This window comes from Urocitellus parryii, chromosome 9 (genome assembly GCF_045843805.1).
Source record: "Urocitellus parryii isolate mUroPar1 chromosome 9, mUroPar1.hap1, whole genome shotgun sequence".
NCBI lineage: Eukaryota > Metazoa > Chordata > Mammalia > Rodentia > Sciuridae > Urocitellus > Urocitellus parryii.
In genome coordinates this window covers 104582850-104604007 of record NC_135539.1, presented here as the reverse complement: position 1 = coordinate 104604007, position 21158 = coordinate 104582850, and the positions used below count along the sequence as shown (strand labels likewise).

The following is a 21158-nucleotide window of genomic DNA, read 5'->3' as shown; positions in this document are numbered from 1 at the left end:
TTTTCCTTGTTTAAATTCCCTCTATCGTCTAAGTTGCTCTTTTTTATCTCGGAAAGTTTTCCCAGAAGATGAGGGATGAGGTGTGAGTGGTAATTATTGATGTGAAGAGGGAAAGAAGAGAATTTGCAAATTAATTTTGTACTTTATTTGTTTATAGGTAGGGCATATTTCACCTGAAAACAACCTTAGAGCAAAATATTCATGTTTTGTGTAATGAAAGCAAACTAAGCAGTAGAAAGCAGGTAGCCATATAAGAAGTTAAAACTGAGACAGAAGAAAAACAAAAAGCAAGGGGAAACCCAACAAATGTATTATCTACTTCATAATCAGAATTATTGGTAGTCACCTTTCAGAGGATGGAGAAAATAAATACACTGCATTATCTTTTGAAAGTTGTCATTTTTTGAAACTTGATTCTTTGAGGTAGTCTCTGACTTTAAGTTTCCTTTTACTGCAGTAAGACCAACAGTCTAGTTTTTCTTTTCAGTTTTCTTATAAATGTTGGAATAATAAAGCAAGGAGAACAGAATGAGCTGGGCTTTGGAAGAATGGAAGGAAGGCCTCCCTACAAGAGCTCTACAGAAAATTCAAGAGCTTGAAGGACAGCTAGACAAACTGAAGAAAGAAAAGCAGCAAAGACAGTTTCAACTTGATACTCTAGAGGCTGCACTGCAAAAACAGAAACAGAAGGTATCACAGACATTTCACAGTATTCATTTGTTTTTTGGATTAATTATTTCACCTTTAAATTTAGAGAGAGGGCTGGGGTTGTGGCTCAGCAGGAGAGTGCTTGCCCAGACTGAGTTCGATTCTCAGCACTACATATAAATAAATGAATAAAATAAAAGTCCATCAATGTCTAAAAAATACTTTTTAAAAAATTTGATTTAATTAGTTACAAATGACAGGACAATGATCTTGACATATCATATATTTGAATCAGATGGGATATAATTACTCATTTTTCTGAGTGTACAGGTTGCAGAATCACATTGGTCATGCATCAATGCATCAATGTCTAAAAAATACTTTAAAAAAATTAGAAGTGATTTTGTGTAATCCCCTTCCTTCTCTTCAGACTTTTTTTTTTAAATTTGTTTTAATTTTTTATTCTAATTTGTTATATATGACAGCAGAATGTATTACAACTCATAATATACTTATAGAACACAATTTTTCATATCTCTGGTTGTATACAAAGTATATTCATATTGTTTGTATCTTCATACATGTTCTTAGGGTAATGATGTCCATCTCATTCCACTGTCTTTCCTACCCCCTTGCGCCCTCCCTTTCCCTCCCATCCCTTTGCCCTGTCTAGAGTTTGTCTAATCTTCCCATGCTCCCCCTCCCAACCCCACTATGTCTTCAGACATTTTTAATTGCCTCAAATTTTCTTGATCTTTTTCCCCTTTTTGGCCTATTTACTGATATTTAGGGCTATTGAGTTCCTTTTAAACATCTGTTTGGGAACCTGAATTGGAAATTGCAGTTGCATTTCACAGCAAAGGCCAAAGTTTCTGGCTTCAAATCGGGTTGTCATTACAGTCTTTTTATAGAAAATGGAGACCACTTTCTGACATGCGCTTTTTGTCTTGGTATTCCCCAATTTCTCTTCGGGGCTAGTAAATGAAAACTTAAATAGTACTTCTTTCTACCTCTGTATTAACCAACAAAGTAGTGGTATGATCATTGCTTCTCAAAAATTTTTTTTTTTTTTGCTTGTGGGAGAATTTTCTGATTTCTTGCAATAACTGACTTTAGCCAGACTTGAAAATGAATTGCTGAGGGAGAGGTATAGTGTTCATTTGTAATTTTTTTATTCTTAAAACGATGATAAAGCTTGACTTGCTAGGATGAGTAGAGGTAGCCCTGACCAAAAGATAGTGTAAAATGTGATTTTGTAGAACTTTTCTGTTTATAGGCTTCAGAATGTGGTGACCTAAAATTTCTGTGTTCAGAAACATTGATGTCTTGCTTATTACAACTGTACCTCAGAGGATTGTTAAATCCACAAGTACACTTGGTAAATTCGCAAAATAAGGGACCTGTTTCCTTCCCAATGATTCTTATTAGGTTGAAAATGAAAAAACCGAGGGTACAAACCTGAAAAGGGAGAATCAAAGATTGATGGAAATATGTGAAAATTTGGAGAAAACTAAGCAAAAGATTTCTCATGAACTTCAAGTCAAGGAGTCACAAGTGAATTTCCAAGAAGGACAATTGAGTGCAGGCAAAAAACAAATAGAAAAACTGGAACAGGAACTTAAAAGGTAATTTATTTGAATGGGATTTATATGAAAATTATTTCTATGTCATCAGATACATTTATTATTTTCTTTAATGATATAGTTGATATATTTTGAAATATATTTTTCCTCTGGTGGAGTAAGCAGTGATTCAGTTCAGTTATGACATGGCTCAATACAAATTCATCAAATGGTTGCTTATTTATTCATTTAACTTTATTAGGCTGGTCCATGCGATAGATGCTATATTGGTCACTGGGATGATACAATAATGGATAATAGCTCATTTGTTAATAATGGTCACTAATAGATGGAAGGAAGTGAAAGCATGGCTTATCCTGATGGCTCATGTTTTCTCTGGCTGGAAAAGCTATTATAGAGAATGAAGGGGAGAACTAAAACTAGGGAATTGTGAAAGGATTGAGGAGCAAAAAAGGCCCAGTTGAAGTTGCAGATTAGAAATTTGTAGAAGAACCAATATGGAGGAGTGTGTAGGGTGGGGTGAGGTGAGGGTTTCTTATAGCATCTGGGATCTGAGGTGCTGAGAAACTGAATAGGCAGATTGGTTTAAGTTTGCTTGGGGCAGGATAATGGGGTTGAATAAAATGGAATAATTGAGGGTAAAGCAAAACTAAGCAAAAGAATTCTCATGAGCTTTAAGTCAAGGAGTCACAGAGAATGGTTTAAGTAATATACCATAGGTTCTAAGCTGGACGGAGTAAGTAAAGTCCTGAAGAGGTTCCTACTGAGATTCTTCTCTGAGAGTTCCATCTTTCATTTTAAGCATTGTACAATCAGTTTGCCAGTTTAAGCAATAAAAAAGTTGTTTAGTGCCACTTTCATTAAAAAAATCCCCCAATTGGAAGTGTTGATACAAATAAATTCAATGGAGTGTAATCATTGCTAGCTTAGAAAGGGTATACTCTTGTTCTAATGATAGAATTTTGTCAAAATAATAAGGGGTGATGCCGCAGTCTGGCTGGGCACAAAATAACCGAGCCGCCACAAGGCACTTAGGCACTTGTACGTTCAAACAGGAACTCCTTTATTGCTCGAACGCCACCCACAGTGGCCCTTCCAGGAACACCACTCCAACTGGAACTCCCCCCACCAGATCATCACCCACCAACTTGAACTCCAAAGTAGCCTAAGGTGGACAGCAGGGGTCTATATACAGTTGAATACACAGCTTAACTTAACTACCATCATCTCAGTGGCTTGATGGCCTCACCTCTCAACCACTCCCTTTGGCAAAATGCCAGGTGCCACCCCTATTTGGAGAAAGCCAAATGATTCCATAAAAGGTAGTGGGTCCATTTCAAAGATGCCTAATGATGAAGGTAAGAACATGAAATCCACACATTATGTCCATCAAAATAAACTCCAGATACTTAGAGACATTAAATGTAGAAATCATCAAAGTACAGGAATAAAACAAATGAAAGTTTGCACAATATAGGAGGATTTCTAAACCTCAATGTGGAAAGCAAGGATTCGGCTGTGGCCCTCAACAGAGTGATAATAGCTTAAAGGACTTAGGTACATTGTCCCATTGACTCCATAAACATACACAGAAATTAAAAAGTAAACAACCACCACCTTATTTTTGAAGTAACTTGAGACTTGAAGAAAATTTGCAAGCCTAGTAGAGTTCTTTTATATCCTTTATTCAGATTTCTTCTGTTGTTAACACCTTATATAACAAAGTACACTCCCAAGCAGGAAATAACACTGATTTTGTACTATTAACTATAGATTTCATTAGAGTTTCACTGGTATTACTAGTCATGTCCTTTTTCTGTGCCCAGGATTCCACACTGCATTTAGTTGAGGTTTTCTTTGCCTCTTCTAAGTTGTGATGGTTCCTTATCTTTTGTGACCTTCATATTTTGAAAAATACCTGTCAGTTGTTTTGGAGAATGGCTTCAATTTGGGTTTGGCTGATGGTTTTTTTTTTTTTACTGATTAGATCAGTGTTTCTGAACAGTAACCCTCTTGATGTTTTGGACTGGATTACCTGCTTATTGTAGGATAGTGGACAGCATCCGTATCTCCTAACCACTAGATGCCAGTATCATCTACTCCATTCTTTTGGGATGATCAAACAAGTCTCCAGGCTTTGCTAAATGTCCTTTGGGAGAGTGAAATTTTCTCTGGTTGAGAATCACTGGATCAGATTGGGGTTATGAATTTTACTGCAGAAGTACCAATGTGCTTTTCTCCATGTAGCATATCAGATGTCTGTAACTTAAGTTTCTTCCTTTGTAAAGGTCTGGGACCACTACTATAAAGTTACTGTTTTTTTCCTTTGTAACTAATGAATACCTTGATATCATGAAATTTTTCTGGCATAGCTATAATAATTTTAATTGTAACTGTTACCGCTGTTGACCGATGAGGAGTCCTTGCTTCCCCAATGTTGAAGAATAACACCAGAGAAGCACGCTGAGGCAAGGTCAGAGTAGAAATTAGAAGTTTATTGAAGGACAGCAGAAAAGACTTCTCCCGGAGGAAGAAGGGGACCCAAGAGGTAGAATCCGTGGAAGTGCGGTTGTTCCCCCTTTTTATAGTTCTTTCAGTGATGGAATGTAGGTTGAAAGGCCCGAGGGGTGGGACACAGGTGGGCCAAAGAAGTAATCTGGACAGGAAGGACTTCATTAACATTCCTTTGGGATGGGCTATCTTCAAATCTGCTGGGGCTGTTCATTAACATTTCTTTGGGATGACTTGGGTCTAGGGCTTTTCTTGGGACTTCATTAACATTCCATGAGTTGTCCTGCGTTTCCTGGCATTCATTCAACATGGCCTCCATTTTAGATCTTACTCCATATTAGACCCGATTTACCTAAGTACACTGACTACCTAATTTTAAATCTGGCTTCATAACTACATATCAACAATATTTTTGAAAGTTAAAATATTTAAAAATCACTTTCATCTTTCTGTGAAGGTGGTAATTTTCCTGTATAAAAATCGTTTTTCTAATTTTTCTTCCTATTCATGTAGAATGATGGCTATTTGTAAGTTTCATGTTAAGAAGATAAACTTCTATCTCACTTAGTTCTATGAGAACAGGAACCTTTTCTTCTTCTTTTTTTGCCGGTAATTTTATAAACATTTATTTTAAAAATACTACAGAGGAGAGATTTAGATTAAACACACACACACACACACACACACACACACACACACACACACAGTCATATTCAGAAACAAAAATGTATTGGACCAAGGGAGAGAAAAGGGGACCCCTTGGCTTCCAGAAGGGAGTACAGTGGAAAACCATTTTATACATCATTTATAAAAGAGCATGTCTATAAAAGAATAGAATATACATGTATAAATGCAAAATATAGTGGCACATCATGTAAGAAGAGAGACCAGTACCTCGTGGACACGGGGAGTGGGAGGGTGTGTGGCTTTGTCTCAAGGCTGCTGGCGGTGTGTTGTTGAACAGGGACCTCTTCTATCTTGTTCAGTGCTATATCCATAGCACCTGAAGTGGTATATCTTCAAATATTTGTTGAAGGAATCAAAGAAAGATAATTAGTTTTGGAAGACAGGAGTTAGGGAAGTAGGAAGCTCACCTTATTATGCTGGAATCTCTGCTTCTTTGGAAAGCACATTTTGGGAGCTGGATTTAGAAATACTGGTTTTGGTAATTTAGGTAGAAATAGAAATGCTTATATTTTTAACATCTTAATAAAAGGTTACTATTGTATACATTTCTATATTAGATTGCAAAGTGTCATTTGGTAGCAATACCAATGTACACCCAGGTTTGTGCAAGACATCTAGCAACTATAAATATTATCCATGTTAATAGTTGTCACCTGGCACCGTGGCATAAGCCTGTAATCCTAGAAGCTCAGGAGGCTGAGGCAGAAAGATTGCAAGCTTAAAGCCAGCCTCACCAATTTAGCAAGGTCCTAAGCAACTCAGTGATCCCCTGGCTCTAAGCAAAAACATAAAAAAGGGCTGAAGATGTGGCTCAGTGATTAAGCACCCCTGGGTTCAATCTCTGGTACCAAAAAAAAAAAAAAAAAAAAAAAAAAGTTGACACTGTCGTCCTCATGGGGTTAGGACACTTTTATGGTATATTTAGTTTAAAAATATTACCAGGCATGGTAGCTTATAATCCCAGCTACTCTGGAAGCCAATGCAGGAAAATTGCAGGTTCAGGGCCAACCTGGGCAACCTGTATAAAAATAAAATAATTATTAGCTATATGGTTATACATACTGATAAAATTTTAGAGTATAGAAACTTGAATGTAGGTTTCTACATTATAAAAATTTATGAGTGCAATAACTATAGATTACAGAAAAGATTGAATATAATTTTTAGATTCTTACTGATAACTTTCAAATGGCAGGAATTTATTTTCTCTATCAGTAGCTACTGATTAAGTTTCCGGAGAGTCTTCAACAAGTTAGACTTAACCTTTTAGAATATTTGTCAAAAGTATAGATATTGGCAATCTCAAAGGTTCAACATAGTAGAAACATTTTAATTTAGTGCTTTATTGGTAGCAGTGTCTTTTATTTTTCTACCTGGGGTGGAAGGAGGAAAAAAAATGTTAAATAGTAGGATATATTTTTTACTCAATATTAAGATAAAGTATATATTTTTTGTTTATAAATGAAAGGATAGTGAAAAGGAAGTAAGATGTGAATTTGAGAGGGAAAAGAAACATTAGTTTTGCAAGGTTCTTCAAAATTTGTCTCTAGAATCAGCTTGTTACGCCTTTTATAGCCTATACACTTGCACTGCCAATATGGTACCCACTGGCTACATATGGCTCTTAAAATGTGCTCCTAATTGAGATGTTTTGTAAATACATATTGCGTACTTAGTTCTGAAGATTTACTACAAAAAATGTCTCAATTTTAAAATTTCAAGTCAAACTGAGAGTATCTCCACAGTGGCAAGTTAACAAAACGTAAAAATTAATTTCACTTGTTTGCTGTTGCTCTTTAAATACTAGCAGAAAATTTCTATTGGGCATTGCTTTCCCAACTGTAAGCTTTCATGTGCTGAGTTGTCATTATTTTTAGCTCAATTGGTGTTTCTTCATTCCCAGATTGAATTGGAGCTGGGAGAAGTTAAGGGCACTGACTTATTTCCTTTACTACTTTCTTCACTCCTTGCTTTGAGTAATGTACTCAAGGAAAGAGAGCATATCCTTAGCCATTTTAATAGGGTGTTGATTTTATTTCTTACATTAAGCAAAATTTGAGACATTAGAGACTTGCAAGAGTTGAAAATTCTTTAACATCAGAATTGAACCCTTTTTTAACTTGGATTATTTTGTTCTGAGATATATTTAAAATTTATTTGAGGATAGGAATATTATTCTATTCATATATAAATTACTTAACTCATTTCTTTGTAACTATTTCTAGCCATATATTTTCTAGGTGTATATTATTAATTTTTATATAAAAATGTCATATAATGCCTGATCTAGACATCAAGACTGATTTTGAAATGATTAAATATCATAAGTTGTATCATCCATTCTTGTGATTTGTGATTGCTTCAATGATATAATTTTTTTCCCCATGTTTCCGAAGTTCTGAGTTCTTATAAGTCCCTATTCTTTCTTTGACTTAGAATATAAAATTTGTTGTAATATATCCTCAACCCTCCAACTCTTTGCTGATGTAGTGGTTATTACAGATCTTCATTAAAGTCTTTATAACATTTTAATTATTGGTGTATAGTTATATTTCTGTAACTGGACTCCATTCTTTTGAGGAATTACTGCATTTATAATTAGCACTTATTAAATTAATTTTTATTCAATGTCTATGATTAGTAGTTCTTAAACAATGGGTTTCTTTGTAAGTCCTTTTTCCACTGGTAATGTATGACATTGGTATTCTGTAGCCTTTCTTCTAACTGATTTGTCACCTTTTGCATTATTTTCTAACAGGTATAAATCTGAACTTGAAAGAAGTCAACAAGCTGCGCAGTCTGCAGATGTCTCCCTGAATCTGTGCAATACACCACAAAAACTTTTTGCAACTCCACTAACACCAAGTCATTATTACAGTGGTAAAGATTATTTTTCTTGGTATTAACAGATTTTTTAATTTGAGATTTTAATTCTGTGAAAAATTAATTCAACTGTGAATTCAGTTTTTAATTTCGGTGTTTAAAAAAATTCAATGGCACGTCTGTGGAATTATGTTGAGCCACAGGGGTAAGTGCTCACCTTTTCACTTTATCTTTGTATGGTGTGTTTTAAAACAGATTGTTTCAGAATATTCCTGTGTCTCCAAGTATGTTGATACTTGATCAGTTTTTTGATCTGTTGCCCTAACCAAATGTTCCTTCTACTTGGTGCTCTATGATACTCTACCTCTTGACTATCACAGTGATTATTGATCTGTGAATTCCTTCATGAAATCAATGACTGAAATAAAATAGTATTTGTTGTCTATGTTTAGGTTCCAAGTATGAAGATCTAAAAGAAAAATATAATAAAGAAGTTGAAGAACGAAAAAGATTAGAGGCAGAGGTTAAAGCCTTACAGTCTAAAGTAAGTTAATGATGGGCTCTGTAGTGTAGAATATGCATTCATAGAAATCCTTGATTATAGGATAGAACAAGATTAGAGAAGAATCTGTTTTATGTAGAGCTGATGTTTTTTTTTTTTTTTCTTATACTGGAAACAATTCCTGGCTCATGGGTAGTGTTAATTCTTAGTTTTAAAATTAGGTGGGAGTGAGTAAAATAGAGAGGTTAATTTGACCTTAAATTCTAGGAGAACCATAGCCATATAATTATTTCCTTATTAAGATCTAGGGATAAGAAGTTTGTTTGGAGAGAGCAGGACCCAAGAGTTATTCCTGATACTGGCTGGCTTTGGCACCTGGAGGCGGCTGCTTCCTATATGGTCCTCTGATGAAATGCGATTGCTACTAGGGACATGTTATTTGTGACATGTTCATTTCGGAGAAGAATGTTATCAACTCAATTTTCTCAATTTTTTAAAAACATAAGCTGCTGAGAAGGGGTTTGCACTCCATTTTGATATGCATAAACAAACAGAAAATGGCAAAGAAGTTTATTCAATGTCAATAAAATTAAAAAATAATGCAGGTTTCTACATGTAGTTCAGGGATTGACTTTGAAAATACCTGATGCCTGTTGAATTTTACCTTCATCAGTTCTGTTCACATGATGTCATTTTCTTAAAAAAAATCTAAGTTTGGTACTTATAATACATTTCCTAGTTATGAACTATTTTTTTTTTTTTTTGGTACCAGGGATTGAACTCAGGGGCCCTTGACCACTGAGCCACATCCCTAACCCTATTTTGTATTGTATTTAAAGAAAGGGTCTCACTGAGTTGCTTAGTGCCTTGCTTTTTGCTGAGGCAAGCCACTGGGATTACAGGTGTGTGCCAACACACCTGGCTCCTAGTTAGGAACTTAATGTAATAAACATAGAAACTTACTAGGTGGCATAATTCAGCAAACAGTTTTGGGTGCCCCTTTAACTTTTGAGAATCAAAATCAACCTATATCATAGAATTTTTTTTTTTTTTTGGTGTTAGGGATTGAACTCTGGGGTGCTTAACACTGAGTCACAACTCCAGCCCTGTGTTATATTTTATTAGAGACAAGGTGTCCCTGAGTTGCCTAGGGCCTCGCTAAGTTGCTGAAGCTGGGTTTGAACTCTTGATCTTCCTGCCTTAGCCTCCTGAGTTGCTGGGATTACAGGAGTGTGCCACTGCACCTGGCTATTTCTTAGAATTTTAACAAGTATTTACCTTCTCATGCCTTTAACCCTTGTTTTGAGTTCACCAAAGGCATTGTTCCTCAAGATGAATGAAAAGTAATAATTCTCTCATTTGTCCTAGAAATGTCATGTGCTTTGTCATCCAGTTCAGTCATTGGTACCTGTTCTGCCCCTGACATTGTTTCTCCCATAGTTACTTTATGTGGAATGTGAATCTTCATCAACACTAAACCTCTTCCTATGGCAAAAAACAAGTTCTTGGTATAAAAAGTTTAACGTAGCATCTAGAGCCAAGTCTTAATATTTGTGAGAAAGAGCAATTCATAACTGTAGATAATTCACAAATGTTTGTATTCTGTAATATAAAACATCCTAAATAGCATTTTTGGGAGAAGTGATATGGTTGAAAGGGTTCTGCAGGCTAATATTTAATTTTGATTCTGAAGTTGTAGAAAGGTGACCAACGATAGGCAAAGGAAAGCCAATTTTGGTATTTAAAATGTCAGCAAATACTCACATGTTGAATGGAGTTTATAAGCAATGCAGAAAAAAGTCCTTTTGAAATAGGTCAGGTCTTAGATGATACGGCTTGCCCCTTCAATGACAAGAAGATTGACATTTAGAATATTCTATCACTGCAAATTGGGACTTAATGGTTTCCTTGACTTGATGGTATGCAATGCAAGTGTCAACAGCTTGTAATTTTAGCTTTATATTCTACCTGAAAATATTCTACCTGAAAAGAAATAGTCTTGTGGGGCTGGGGTTGGGGCTCAGAGGTAGAGCACACGCCTAGCATGCATGAGGCACTGAATGCAATCCTCAGTACCACATTAAAAAAAAAAAAAAAAAGAAATAGTCTTGAATATTGCAATTTCCAATGGTCTCTAAAGAGTTTCTGTTTTTACAGAAAGCTAGCCAGGCTGTTCCCCAAACCCTCATGAATCATCGGGACATTGCTCGACATCAGACATCATCATCTGTGTTCTCGTGGCAAGAGGAGAAGACCCCAAATAGACTTTCCTCTAATTCTCAGAAAACTCCAAATAGGAGAGATTTCTTTGCATCTCACATTTTTGGGGAAGAAGAGGTGACTCCAAGCAGATCAACTTTTCAAACAGGAAAAAGAGATTTTAGTAGCAGTGGCTGTGATAATTCTAGCAATTCTCATCTTTTGGATCAATGTAAAGCCCAAAATCAAGGTAATTTCTATAGCTAAATTAAGTTTAAATTAAAATTTTCTGAGATAACTTCAGAGGCATTTCCAGATATTTTTATTCCTGGTTCGTGCTTATGTGTTTTAGACACATCAGTGGTCAACATCCCTGACTGATGATGTGAAATACTGTCTTTTCAATAGTAAAAAAGACATCACAGATTTGAAATGTACTTTTATTTGTATTGAAAGCTGGTGCCCTGAGCCTTTAAAAGTTGGCTGAGAGGCTTAGATTTATCTTTCCTGAAGTGGAGCAAGTAGGTTGGTAGCAGTTTGCACTCTCCACACTTCTTATCTGGCTCCTGTTGTGGCCCATGGAAAAAGCCTATGTTCTGACCAACTTTGGCCAGAGGCAGGGTGTGTATCAGCAGAGCAGCTTTTCCCTGCACTGTCAGGCTGTCCATATGGGAGCAAACCTGTAACCCTGGCTGCTGTGTCACGAAGCAGCTGATAGCCAAGTGTACCAGGTGGTGTTTGGGAATCTACTCTGGAGAATATGGTAATTTACAGTACTGTGATATATTGGAAATCATTCTCAGTGTTCACTGGTGAGAGCTGTCATGCTGCCAGTGCCATTGGAAACACTATTGTGTGCATGTAGGAAAAAAATGGAAAAAAGAATCAGTGTTAAATTTGGTAGTATGAGAGGTTCATGCCATCTTGATTTTTACTGAAGATAAAGCTACCAGAGACTGAACAAGGGTGAATTTTTACTGCTTAGCATTATTTTTGGGCACAGAACAAATATTTTTTACCAGTGTATAATACCAAGTGGTAATTTTTATTTTTTGATACCAGGAATTGAACTCAGGGGTGCTTTACCACTGAATCACATCCCTAGCCCTTTTTTATTTTTATTTTTTAATTTTGAGACAGGGTCTTGCTAAGTTGCTTGAGGCCTTGCTAAGTTGCTGAGGCTGGTTTTAAACTTGACTATCCTCCTACCTTAGCTTCCCTCATCACTGGGATCACAGGCATGTATCATCACACCCAGCCAAGTGATAATTTTAGATTTTAGGTGTTTGTTGTACAAGTTGTACTTTTTTTTTTTTTTTCCAGCTCTGTAAGATGCTGTTTGTATTTTAGAGAAGCATTTTCTCCCCATATTTCTCTGTGAATACATAAGAAAACCTATTTCTCTGCTTTCTATAGAATATTTAAATACAAATGAGTTGGGTGTGGTGGTACACATCTTTAATCCCAGCTACTGGGGAGGTTGAGGCAGGAGGATCTCAAGTTCAATGCCAGTCTAGGAAATATGGTGAGACCATGCCTCAAGTAAATAAGAAGGGCTGGGGATGTATGTAGCTCACTGGTAGTGTACCATTGGGTCTAATCACTAAAACTACAAAAAGAAAAGAAAAGGAGGAAAAAAAAAAGACAATAGATATTAACCACTGAAATTAAATACAGTTAGTTTCTGTGTGTAATAAAAATTATTTATCTCACCAAAGATTTAGAGTAAAGTAAAATACATAATAAATTCTGAACATTTTGTAAAAATATATATGAATTGGAGTTTGTTTTCATTTGTGGTTTAAGAGCTAAGAAGCAAGGTTAATGAATTGGAACTACGTCTACAAGGACAAGAAAAAGAAATGAAAGGCCAAGTGAATAAATTTCTAGAGGTGCAACTTCAACTGGAGAAAACAAAAATAGAATTAACTGAAAAGGAGAAAGTTTTGAATAGAAATAAGGATGAACTGGTGAGAACAACAGCACAGTATGACCAGGCAGCAACCAAGGTACTTGACTTTCCATGAATAACTAAAAAGTTGCTATCTTTTCATACAGTTCTTTGGAAAGAGTGTTTTATACTTAAGTTTATAAAATAAATGCTTGTAATGATTTTTGTTAGCGTGTTCTAGGCAGTGTTGATGGAGTTAAACTAGAATTACAGGTCTAGAATCAATCATGGCTGAACTTTTTCCAGTTGAGTAACTTTGGGCAAGTCACTGGTTTCTTTTATAAAGTCTCTGGGGGTGGTGAAAAATGCACCTGGCATAGTGTATGGCACGTAGCATAGGCACTTAAACAAATAGAGGTTTTAAACAGTTTTGGAAGATGTGCTGGAATTTAATTGATCTATTCGTGGGATCCAGTAAATATACTCTTTGCCATAGAATTTTTTTTTAATATTTTTTAGTTGTAGATGAACATAATGAGTGTATTTTGTTTATTTATTTATTTTAATTTGTTATATGTGACAGTAGAATATATTACAATTCGTATTACACATAGAGAGCACAATTTTTCATATCTCTGGTTGTACACAAAGTAGCATCACACTTGTTTATTTATTTTTTATATGGTGCTGAGGATCAAACACAGCGCCTCACATGTGCGAGGCAAGCGCTCTACCACTGAGACACAACCCCAGTCCCTTGCCATTGAATCTTAAGACTAGCCTTCCTATTTCTTTGATAATTTATTTTTGCTTTGGCCTGGATCTACCTTACCAGTTGTCTCCTTTTTCTATTACTCATTTGTTCATTCACTCATTTATTTATTGAGTGCCTACAATATATTAGGCACTGTTCTAGACCTGGGGATACAGTGGTAATAGACAAATATCCTTGCCTTATGGAGCTTCATCTTAATGGAGGGAGGCAGAAAATAACAAAAACAAATAAGTAAACATAGATAGTATAGTATGTGGTAACAAGTATTATGGAGGAAAATGAATTATATCCTAAGACTAACAATAATGATTTGAAGTCTCCTGAACCTAATCTTCCTCTGGGCCCATTGTTTGCTTTTATCTTCCTGTCTTCTTGGAGTATCCTGCTGTCTTGGACTAACTTTTTTTGTGGTACCGGGAATTGAACTCAGGTTCCTCAGCCACTGAGCTACATTCCCAGCCTTATTTTGTATTTTATTTTATTTTATTTTATTATTTTTTAAAGAGAGTGAGAGAGAGAGAGAGAGGGAGGGAGAGAGAGAGAATTGTTTAATATTTATTTATTTTTTAGTTCTTGGTGGACACAACATCTTTGTTGGTATGTGGTGCTGAGGATTGAACCCGGGCCGCACGCATGCCAGGCGAGCGCGCTACCGCTTGAGCCACATCCCCAGCCCCATTTTGTTTTTTATTTAGAGACAGAGTCTCACTGAGTTGCTTAAGGCCTTGCTGTTGCTGAGGCTGTCTTTGAACTCAGGATTTTACTATCTCAGCCTCCCAAGCTGCTGGGATTACAGGCATGCACCACAGCACCCAGCCTGGTCTAACTCTGGATTTTTAATGTGTTTCTTATTCTTGTGAGCTCCTTTCCTCATAAGATATTTTCTCTGGGATCCCCTTTGTGCTTTCTTTGGATAGGTCTGTCTATCATTCCTTCCTTTCTTCCTTTAATTAAATAATTATTATTATTATTATTTTGTTTTGGGATAATTATAGATTGTTGCAGTTGTATAAAATACTAAATTGTTAAGGTAGCGGATTACACTGAATTCTACATATTTGAATGAGTCTTACATTTTGGGAATAAACCCCACTTGGTTTTATTTATAGTTGGTATTGTTGTATAATTCTTTTTATATATTTCTGAATTTTATTTGCTAAAAACTAGTTTTTTGTGCATACTTTCATGAGGGATATTGGTTTGTTCTTTTTTTTCTACCATCTTGGTCTGACATTTGTATCAAGGTAATTCTAGTTTTATAAAATGAATAAGAAAGTCTTCCCTCTTCTTCAATTTCTGAAAGATTGAAGACAATTGGTATATTTTCTTCTTTATGCATCTGAGAGAATTCTCTAGTGAATTTATTTGGGCAGGAGATTTCTTTTGGGGAGTTTTAGAATGATAAATTCCATTTCTTTAGCAATTATCAAACTATTAAAGTTACCTATTTCATACTGGGAGGATTGGAATAGTTTGTATATTTCTCTAAGTTGTCAAATTTATGTATTCTTGTCTTTTGACTTTTGATATGCCTACATTGTTAATTTGAAGTGAATTTCATGTAGAATGTATATAGTTGAGTGATATTTTTTAATGCACTCTTCCACTGTCCGTCCCCCCCCCCCCCTGCCCCACACATTTTTTTATTGGTCCATTATAGTTATTCATACTGATGGGATTTATTGTTACATGTTCTTACATGCACGTGATACACAATATAACAATATAAGTTGACCAGTATCATTTCTTAGTACTCCTTCTGCTCCCCATCCCTTGGTCCCTTTCCTCTTTGCATCTCTTTGATTTTCATGAGATCTGCCCTTATCTTTGTTTTTCTCTTTCTCTCTAGCTTCCACATATGACAGAAAACATAAGACCCTTAACTTTCTGAGTAACTTCTATAATGATTGTACTGGATGTTTTATTATATACACATAATTTATCACATTCTATTGATGACTTTTCTTTTTTACCAGTTCTAATAAATTATAAAACATTTATCTTTCTTTTCATGCTTTTATATCCTTCCCTATTTATAAAATAATCTTCTTAGTTTCTATGGGTATATTTGGTACTATATTGACTTGTAATTTTGGTATCAATTGTTGAACTTATTTTAAAAAGCTCAAGAACAGAAGGAGGCCTGGGTTTGTAGCTCAGTGGTAGAGCACTTGCCTAGCATGTGTTTGGCACTGGGTTCGATTATCAGTACCACATATAAATAAGTAAAATAAAGGTCCTTGGACAACTAAAAAAAAAAAAAAAATATATATATATATATATATATATATATATATATATATATAGAACAGAAGGAGTTTGTTACATAAGTTTATATTGTTGCTTAACTTGTTCTTTCTTTCTAGATGCCTTCCAGGGATCCTTCTTTCATCCTTTCTTCTCAGTTTAGAGAACTTCCTGTACTCATTCTTTTAAAGTAGGTCTGTTGGCCACACATTCTTTCAATTTTCCTTCACTTGAGGATATATTGTTTTCATCTTCATTCCTAAAGGGTATTTTTGCTGCATTGAGATTTTGGGTTGTCAGTGGTAGGGTGTTTTTTCTGGGGTCCTAAGCTCCCTCATCAGTCTGCCACTGTCTCTCCACTCTTTCTTATGTCCATCTTACTGTCCAGAGTTTTTATTTGTTCTTATTGGGATTAATAGGGAAAAGTGTGTTTATTCCATCTTTCTGGAAGTAGAAGCTGTTTTTCCACATTCTCCTCGTGCAGTGCTTTATGCAGGGACCCCTTGAGGAGCACTGACTAGATGTGTGAAGGAGCAGTGGAGCCTTAGTGGGACGTGGCCTCTCTGGATCTGTGCATTTATTCTGTTGACAAAGAGTGTGTAATAGGAATTTGGTCTTTCAAGATAGAAGGAGTTGGATTTGAGCTCTGGCCCTGCTACATTCTAATTGTGTTGCTTTTGGAACTGTTTAATTAACTTCTGAACAGTCAACTAATCAATAAAGTGGTGTTAATGATGATAGCTGGGCCGAAGGTCAGTGTAAAGATTGAGATAATTTTTGTAAAGGCTTTAGTACCTGGTACAGCGTGAACATGTAATGAGATTAGTTGTTATTATTATCAGAGCCTATTGTTGAGTTCTTATTTAATTAAGATAATTGAATTCCTGCTTGGCCAGGACTTCTTGTATGTAAGAATTACCATTATTCTTTTACAGTTTATCTTGTTAGTTTTGTTGAGACAAAAAATCACCAAATCCTTGTTCTAACATATCTGATGAAATTTTTTTCTTAACAGATCTTGAGTTAATTTGTTTGAGTAGACCAGTGCTGAGAACATAAATCTGGCTTTCTTTCTATTAGTGTTCCTTCCAGGTTCCAAACACTCATTTGTTTAATGCTTTCTGGATTCCTTTTTTCTCCCAACTAGCTACAAATTCACCTTAGCTGAAAATCCAGTTTGTGAAATGTTTTGCTGAAGTTGTTTTTCTGGCCTAGACATTACAACTACTTATTAAATAGAGCTAATATAATACTGTTTTTTTTTCAGTACTGGGGATTGAACTCAGGGGCACTTGATAACCGAGCCATATCCCCAGCCCGATTTTGGATTTTATTTAGAGACAGGGTCTGAATGAGTTAGTGCCTCACCATAGCTGAGGCTGACTTTGAACTCTCAATCCTCCTGTCTCAGCCTCATGAGCCTAGGATTACAGGTGTGTGCCACCATGCCTGGATTCTAATACTGTATTCTTAAGTGAATGTTAGCTATTTTATGTTTTTTCCCCCAAGTATTTGTAGACTTTGTGGGGTATAAGGCTTAAATTCATGAGAAAAGAGTGTTAGGGCTGGCTGCAGACTTGGAGTTCAGTATATATAATATATTTATATATTTAAACTTATTTATTCTAATTTGTTATACATGACAGCAGAATGCATTTCAATTTATAGTATACATATAGAGCACGAATTTTCATGTTTCTGGTTGTGCAAAAAAGTAGAGTCATGCCATTTGTGTCTTCGTACATGTACTTAGGGTAATGAGGTCCATCTCATTCTACCATCTATCCTACCCTCATACCCCCTCTCTATCTCTCCTCCTCTTTGCCCTATCTAAAGTTCTTTCATTCCTCCCATGCTCCCCTCCCACCCCCATTATAGATCAGCATCCACATATCAGAGAAAACATTTGGTCTTTGGTTTTTTAGGATTGGCTTACTTCACTTAGGATGACATTCTTCAATTCCATCCATTTACCTGCAAATGCCATGATTTTATTCTCTTTTAATGCTGAGTAATATCCTATTGTGTATACATACCACAGTTTCTTTATTCATTTATCTATTGAAGGACATCTACCTTGGTTCCACAATTTAGCTATTGTGAATTGTGCTGCTATAAACATTGATGTGGCTGTGTCACTGTGTGCCTTTTCCCCCACATCCTCGTCAACACTTATTGTTGTTTGTATTCTGGAGTGAGATGGAATCTTAGAGTGGTTTTTATTTGCATTTCTTTAATTGCTAGAGATGTTGAACATTTTTTCATATATTTGTTGATTGATTGTATATCATCTTCTGAAAGGTGTTTGTTCAGTTCCTTGGCCCATTTATTGATCGGGTTATTTGTTTTTTTTTTTTTTTTGGTGTTAAGATTTTTGAGTTCTTTATATATCCTATAGATTAGTGCTCTATCTGATGTGCTTGTGGTAAAAATTTGCTCCAAATATAGGTTCTCTTCTCACCTCACTGATTGTTTCTTTTGCTGAGAAGAAGCTTTTTAGTTTGAATCTATCCCATTTATTGATTCTTGGGAGTTTTTTAAAATATATGCAGAAATCTTAAAGAAGTGTACAGGGTCACATGCTACATACTTTCAAAGGATTTGAGCTCTGGTCACTTATTTTAGAACACCATGGAGCATTTATGACACCTACTGATTAACTATTTTTACATGGATTGTGCATTATTGATACTAAAATGCCATTTAGAAAGGTTTATATAAAATATAAATACCTTGTAAAGGGTCTTTTTAAACCTACAATGTCTTAATAGGAAAGTATTGTCGATTCTGAGATGGGAGTAGTGGAATCTGTTGCAGTTTCAGGAAATGCCAGTAGAGGGCACCAAGGGTTCATTAGTAGTACATGTAGGTTTTGTTTATGGTTTTTTTTTTTTTTTCTTTTTTCCCTGAGAATTGTCAATCATCCAAATTTTAGGCCATCATCTGGGCAGTGATTTGTGTCTGAGTTATTTACTGTTATATCTTCAGTGCCTACAACAGTTCATAACCTAAAGTAGTCTGTTAATAAATATTTGTTGAATTCATACCTATTATTGTTTTAATCTCTGTAATACTCTTTCTTGGGCATTTAAAAACTCAAGGATGATATAAAAATAATGACAAAAGTGTCATAATGTTCAATGTAGTGGACTGGTTCGAACCACTGGCTCAAAATTTTGCTGTTTAAATTTGATATTTTTAAAGTTCTGATATTTCCAAAATCATTTAGTCATTATTGACCAACTCTACACTTTTTATCTCTGGTTACTTAATAATTGGTGTCTGACTGGTCTTCCAGCAAAGTGTTATATAGTGTTTTCTTTTTCTCTGAATTCCCAGTTAAATTTCTAATAGCTATAAATTAGATTATGAAGAATCTTAGAGAAAAAAAATCACAGAGAGATTTGCCAATATGGGGCACATTTCTTTTGGAGTGAAGAGTTCCTTTCCACCAAGACAAAGTTTTCTTATTATCCCCTGGGTCCTTAGAGTGGTTTTAGAGGACAGTTTAAGGATTTGAGCACAAGGGGATGATATAGAGGAATGGATTTCACCACTTCAAGAATTATGACTCTTGGGCTGGGGATGTGGCTCAAGTGGTAGCGTGCTCGCCTGGTATGCGTGCGACCCGGGTTCGATCCTCAGCACCACATACCAACAAAGATGTTGTGTCCGCCGAGAACTGAAAAATAAATATTAAAAATTCTCTCTCTCTCTCTCTCTCTCCCTCTCTCTCCCCTCTCTCACTCTCTCTTTAAAAAAAAAAAAAAAGAATTATGACTCTTTTGTTTCAATCTGTTTTTAGAAGAGCATTCTAAATTTTCATGTAGTTCACATTTTTGAATTTACTTTATGGATAACTAGATATTAGGAAGGCAGTAGAATGTTCTTTGTGTTGCTTATAGCAGCTTGATTAAAAACAAGTTGTGGGGCTGGGGTTATGGCTCAGAGGTAGAGTGCTTACCTAGCATGTATGAGGCACTAGTTTCGACTCTCATCACCACATAAAGTAAAATAAAGAATTGTGTTCGCCTATAACATTGTGTCCACCTATAACTAAAAAAAAAAAAAAAAAAAAAGAATTAAACAAACAAACAAAAAACCTAGTTGTGATATTCTTGAGCCCTGTGAACCCTCAGAAATATAAAGTGGCATAGTGGGAGCCACATTGTGGAAAGAAGGATTTTAATATTTAAAATTTCCTGCAAGATCCATTATGCTTGAAAGAGACTATCAGAGAAAGGTAATGGGCACCCTCTAATTACTGGGTCAACACCACTACCTTTTAACCTCTCCTTCCCAGCAGAAGTATGTTAGATGAATCTTTAGACATCTTGTCTCAGTTTTCATAGCATGGACTATGAAGTTATTTATTTAAATGGGTTAATTCTTACATACTTGATAATATTTCCCAAATATAGATTTTATATGTGCTGAGATAAAGTGGTTTTTGTATTTGGCTGATAGATTCAAACCCAACTTTTTATGAAATAAAAAGATCAAAACAATGGTAAACTTAAAACAGATTTTGGGGCTAAGATTTTTTTCTAAAAAACAAAATATTTGCTTCTTTCCTTGAATAACTTTTCTTTGGTGTCAAACATTTTTATCTGTTAGTGTACTGCATTGGAACAAAAGTTGAAAAAATTGACTGAGGATTTGAGTTGTCAGCGACAAAATGCAGAAAGTGCCAGGTGTTCTCTGGAACAGAAAATCAAGGAGAAAGAAAAGGAGCTTCAAGAGGTAAGGCAAATGGGTTCACGAAGAGTGTGTCTGAAAGGCTCTTGTGGAGTCTGTGTTCTTGAAAAGTTTGATTACTTGGAAAGAGAAGCAGTTTGTCATAATTTGGGAAATCATTAGAGGGAAATGCTTTGTAGACAACAGGTCACCTATTTCTCTCATGTTTCTGGTTTTGATTGGAGAGAGAGGATTAGTAGTCCAGAGTTTTCTTTTTTATTCATGTTTTCTGAGGTGCTTGAGATACTGACTAGGAACAAGTTCTGTTGCTTCTTTCAAACACTTTATTTGCAGTGAAGGGGATTACATAAGGTTCTCCAGTCTGTTAGGCCTGTGGGATGGCAAATGAACTAGGAAGGTAGTTAATGCACAGGGAGAGAAGTCGGAGGAGTTAGGGCAGAAGGTGGGCTGGTAGGTATTGCTGCCAGTTTGGTCCTTTCAGGCGTTTTAGCTTGAGAATCTAGTCTTTTAGTAAGAGTGACTGGGAATGTTAGCTGGTATCCTATGGTTATCAGAGTTAATTGTGTCCTTTATTTTCTATCTTTTAAAATTTAA

General features: G+C 35.5%; 1 protein-coding gene across 1 annotated transcript in view; it reads left to right on the top strand.

Annotated features, from left to right (window-relative positions):
* Positions 1-528: 528 nt before the first annotated feature.
* The window catches only part of Cenpf (centromere protein F), a 55867-nt gene continuing 35237 nt past the window's right edge, over positions 529-21158 (top strand). Inside the window, exons 1-7 of the mRNA XM_077802828.1 lie at positions 529-690; positions 2077-2273; positions 8188-8294; positions 8705-8796; positions 10912-11203; positions 12760-12962; positions 20484-20609. Coding sequence (XP_077658954.1) covers positions 529-690; positions 2077-2273; positions 8188-8294; positions 8705-8796; positions 10912-11203; positions 12760-12962; positions 20484-20609 — 1179 coding nt within the window. The remainder of the gene's footprint in view (positions 691-2076; positions 2274-8187; positions 8295-8704; positions 8797-10911; positions 11204-12759; positions 12963-20483; positions 20610-21158) is intronic.